This window comes from Etheostoma spectabile, chromosome 7, assembly GCF_008692095.1.
Source record: "Etheostoma spectabile isolate EspeVRDwgs_2016 chromosome 7, UIUC_Espe_1.0, whole genome shotgun sequence".
Lineage (NCBI taxonomy): Eukaryota > Metazoa > Chordata > Actinopteri > Perciformes > Percidae > Etheostoma > Etheostoma spectabile.
The window spans coordinates 17,931,337-17,936,677 of record NC_045739.1 but is presented as its reverse complement, the minus strand read 5'-3'; the positions used below and the strand labels follow the sequence as shown (position 1 = coordinate 17,936,677).

At 38.3% G+C, this 5,341-nt stretch overlaps 1 protein-coding gene across 1 annotated transcript in view; it reads right to left on the bottom strand.

Moving 5' to 3' along the window:
- Positions 1-5,341, bottom strand: part of ano11 (anoctamin 11) — a 17,524-nt gene that overhangs the window by 5,412 nt on the left and 6,771 nt on the right. The window contains 10 exon segments of the mRNA XM_032520413.1: positions 78-261; positions 1,429-1,519; positions 1,876-2,012; positions 2,108-2,313; positions 2,443-2,579; positions 2,879-2,976; positions 3,123-3,177; positions 3,301-3,412; positions 4,068-4,170; positions 4,257-4,355. Of these exon segments, the coding sequence (XP_032376304.1) occupies positions 78-261; positions 1,429-1,519; positions 1,876-2,012; positions 2,108-2,313; positions 2,443-2,579; positions 2,879-2,976; positions 3,123-3,177; positions 3,301-3,412; positions 4,068-4,170; positions 4,257-4,355 (1,222 nt within the window).

Below are 5,341 nucleotides of genomic sequence, written 5' to 3'. Positions count from 1 at the left end.
CTGCATCGTGTGTGTGTGTGTGTGTGCGTGTGTGTGTGTGTTTGTGTGTGTGTGTGTGTGTCCCATGTTCTACTGACCTGGGCTGGAGGAGCCTGGAGTGGCAGGGGCGGCCCCTCGGCCTCGACTCACCAACAGAGCCTCTTGGTTTTCAGCCAGAGCCTGCTTGGCCAGGTAGCGCTCCCTCTTGATCTTCAGCTCCAGGGATTCTGGGACATCCGGCACGATCCAGTCGATGGCTCGCAGCACAAAGAACACCACATGCTGCAGGAGGGAAAACGACCAAACAGCAAGACATTTCAGCTCCTCATTAGATTGAAAAAAACTGCCTCTCCTGTCACAAAATCTGAAGTTTGAACCCTGAGTACACAACAAATTAGAAATCACATGTAAAGATGTGGAAAACATTTTGTGTTGAAATCAGTATTTCAACAAAATGTCTGTGCAACAACTGTTACACTACATAATTATTTTCTCTCTCTACTCCACCTTAAGAATACTCTCCTCCGCCCTTATGAGGTGTCCCATGATTTTTCGAGAGATCCCTCATCTTCCTCTGAGAGATTTTATTCATTTCAAACTTTCCTATCTGGAATATTCCATTTAAAACTTCCAATATTCTTTCAGAATTCCATGACAGCTAAAACCCTGCTACGTCCTCTAACTATGACTGTCCTGATTACTCTTTTTCTTTTCCCAGTACTTCAGTTATCACAACAGAATTGCACAGTAATAAGGTTAGGTTATTTTTCTTACTGTCAACATATCCCATTAAAAGACAATAACCAACAATGAACTGATCCAAATAACAAATGGTGTCTGTGTTGTTAAAGGCTCATATATAGAGCCATGCTGTTACACTGGGTGACATGTTTCTTCATTAGTTTGAGCACTGCCACTATAGTTAGTTATAAGCCAATCCCACATACACTGTCCTGTTGCCATACGCACTCACTAGCACACCAAATGGATATTGATCTGTGGCTGACTTCTAAATGAAGGAAGACAGGGCCAAAATGGATGCAACTGAATAAATAAAAACTTTGAAAAAAGATAGGGGATCTACGGTACAGTAGATGCTGAAAAATGTAATGTAATGTTGGAAAAAGAGATGAAGACAGAAAAAGTGAGGAAGTGTCAAAGAAACATAGTAAAATGGTACCTCAGCTACAAAATAACATGAACTACTGATATTGGGAAGCATTACATAAGATGGAAACTCTAAAACATACACTGAGAAGGGGCTAAATTGCCAGTAGTTCAAGTATGCACATGGGAACCAAGGCACAACTGGGGTTAGTGATGTAGGTCAAAGATAAAATCAAACAACAGATCAACAGAGATAATGCCCACATAAAAATATGGGCATTAAAATCACTGAAACAGGCAGAAGTAAACAAACAAGCAGAGACAAAGCAGCTGCCTTCATACCTCGAAAGCAATGATAAAACCAAGTCTGACGGCAAGAAGCTCCCAGTAGAACAGTGAGTAGTTTCCATCGTTGTCTCTGTACGCTTTATATCTAAAATTAAAAAAAAGCAGAGTTACTGCAGAACACGCTATGTGATGGTGTGAATGCAGCAGCAGTAGCACACAACAAACTGAACAATGTCTTCATCAGTTATACTGCTCTCTGTTGGTCAAGTCTCTGAACTGAAATCCTCATAATTGAAACAATAACTTTGACATTTTTTATACTTGTTTTTGAAACTTGCTTTTGTTTTGAAACAAAGATGAATAAGAATAACAAGAATGTTTTTTTTAACATGAAACATTTTTTTTATATATATATTATAGGCAAAATATGGAATTTCCAACCAAAGAGTGTTTCCCACACTTTAAGATTGCATGCATTTAGACAATCAGCATACAGTGTACCTGCACATGGGGTACTCAGTGTAGTTAAGTGGGGCATAAGCCAAGGTGAAGTTGACGTATCCTTTGAGATCATAATCAAACTTGTACTGGTAGAGCAGACGAGGTAGAAAATCTGATGTGAAGGCTATTAGGAAAGCCTGCAGATGGCAAAAAGAAAAAACGAAAAAAAATAATGTTGTGGAAAAGAGATTAGCATCCAGTCTGGTGTGGATATCATATTAAATGGACTCACATTGGCAATGACGGATAGGTGTGACAGGGCTTCCAGTATGTTGAACCAGACTCCGATGTTCTGGGCACGCTCTGCTACGGGCCGGCGGTACTCGCACGCAAACTTGTGGGCGTCCAGACGGATTTCCACCCAGTTGTTGAGGAGGGCGAAGAGCGGAGCAAGGGGGAACGCTGCCACAAAGATGGTGACGAACCCAAACTGAAGCACTGGAGAACAAATATGTATATGAACATAGCAGACTTCTTATTGATGTTCATCACACAGTGTATAATATTGTCATTGAAATTTGAATGGCAGTGACATCATGTATTTAAGATACAGTGGCAAATACTTGCCCATCTCCAGGTACTCTTCGAACAGGCCTTCACATTCCACCAGCTGGTAGTCTTCTTCCCAGCGCTGAGGCTCATGGGAAGCCTTATCACCCAGCACCTTGGCCAAAGTTTTCTTCTGGCGCCAAGCCTTCACTTTACTGTCAGTGCAGAAAGACACACTGTAGCTTATATTTATGCAATAAACATGACAATAACATTAATATAGAAGTGCTTTTATTCAACACTGGAAGGTCATGCTCATGTTTTATCGGATTCTATTTTATTACTGCCTTTCACTTTTGTTTACATAGTTTTAATTATTTCTTGTCTCTTCTGTAGACATTTACACCCTGAATACAAGCTATAATTCATATGTATATATATACTGTGCGTATATATATATATATATATATATATATATATAAGTATATATATACTTATTGGACATGAAACATACGGGATAATGAACTCCTGAATGTTGTTGATGAGTTGCTTTCCCACCATGATGATGAAGAGTTGCTCAGCCAGTTCAATAAGGCAACCCCCGGGACCACACTGCAATAGAGTTTGAAGACACACAGAAACAGATATATGAGACAATGGATGATCACATTTCTTACATGCTTAGATAAAAATACAACAGCAGGGATCTGGAATACTTCCTCCCTTTGACATGTATTGTATGTAAAGTATAGACTCACATCTTCATTTCTAATCCCAAACAAGGTCCCATAGTTGGTGGGATAACCCACAAACCTACACACACAGAGAAGGACGTTTAAAAGGGTAAATTAAGACAGTGTTAATCCTATTTGGTACAGAATGTTCAACATTTCTCAATAATTTCTGTGTGTCTGATGAGACTGACTTGTGTCTCACCTTCCTTTAAAAAAAGCTACATAGAAGGGGGATGAGTAGAAGTTCACAAACTGAAAGATGAACACCTTGAAGATGAAGGCGTTGTCATACTGAGTTTGTGTTCTGTGCATCTCTGCCAAAGAGAAAACATGGACAAATACATTTCAATCAAATTAGAGTAATAATTTCACTGTTTGCCTTTGTTCTCTCCTTTAGATTAATTTATTTTACAAGAGGGGAGGCCTGTAACAATTATTAAATACTTGTCTAATCCCATTTTTTTTTGTATAATCGCCATTTCCTTATTAAATCGCAATTAGTTGCTAAGGGTAGTTCTAAGTGGTATGACTGTTGATGGTAATTGTTAGTTGGGATTTTTTCAAAACTTGAACTTGTTAATAAAAACAGAAATACATATTATTAAATTGGACAGAAAGAGACATATATATTGTTAATTGCAATTTTTTCTGAGACAATTGATTTTACAGTGAAATTTGAAATTGTTACAGCTCTACAAGGGGGTTGCTTTAAACCTGTGTGGAATGACTGTGCATGTTGTTTGTATATATACAATAATATATATTATAAACTAGATATTGTTATCTTATAAAAACAAAGGTCAAAACTATTTGAAAAGGATCCAGGAAATGAGCTGGAATTTTTTGAGTGTCATCTTTAAGTTAGTGAAGATCCAGTGAGAAGAAATTTAATTTTGAGAAATTTAATTTTGATGAAAATTGATTCAAGCGTTGAGGTTTGAGGTGTTAAAGAGCAGTATTGATTCTTACCCCATTTAGTGAGCTGCTCAGCTAATGCAGTGTAGACCTGCCCCATCAACAAGATAAGGCCCAGACTCACAATACTGCTGGAGATGTTGGCTATGGTCCCGGCCTGAGGAGGAGATCACACACATGTATGAATATAAAGTATGCACGCATGCACGCACGTGCACACAATTCAAAATAGCTCTGAAATACCTCAGTACGCAGGATGGGGCTCCCAGTACGAAACATCATCAAGCTGATGATACCGCGACACATGACCACCGTCACCAGGAAGATCATTACCACACACAGCTGAGAGGGACGACATAGACAGATAACGGGGTCAGAAACATTACAGTTGGTGGATTTTTTGAAGAAAGTTGCAGAGAAATTTTCTGAACTTTTGAACATCTCTGTTAAGTTGTTCTTTGTGAGGTTTAGGAGGCGCACTCCATTTATTCAGGTTTCTGTGCCCTCGCCGTTACATATTATGTGGCACATCATCACAGTCAAATGGTGCAAAAGGGCAGTAATGATCTACACCACCTCCCATAGTTTTTTTCTTCGGATCGGCTTAATTCTTAGTCACTCTTCTTGGTTTGCTTTCAACACTGACACTGACACTTTAATAATAATTTATGGTCTTTTCTTTGTTTATTTGACAAATGTTCTTATTGTTGTTATTATTATTTTTATTTTGTTGTCTTTTTTATCTATTTTTCATTTCTTTTTTCTCGCTAAAACTGTTGCTGGAACTTTCAATTTCCTCGCGGGAGTCATCCCAAAAGGATTAATAAAGAGAAGTCTAAGTCTAAGATAACAGAAAGTGATCATATTTCATGAAGCTTTCTTTACCAACCTGCTGCCATGGTAGCATTTTCAATTTTTTACCTCCATCATCATTGTCAGGGGAAGGGTAAATTGATCCTTAAATCCCTGTCCAAAAACAAGTTGGTCCTGAGACTGAGCATATGGTGTACAGTTGAGATTATCAGATCATATCCAGCCCTGTGGGCAAATGACCTGGATGTATTATTGGAGAAAGGTTCAGTTACCACTGCAGGATTCAGTGGAATAGCACACAGGTGTGAACCCCACCTGTCTTTCTCGTAATCTCTTTCTCATAATCACAAAAGTCAAAGATCAAAAGACACTGAGACTCTTCACTGAAACTAAGTACAATGACACTGACTGGAAGAATAAGATATGTTTATACATTTGTACATAGATGATATGTAATTATTTCCATAGAAACAAGTAAAGATATTAATCACAATAATCAAACAAACTGCACTGTA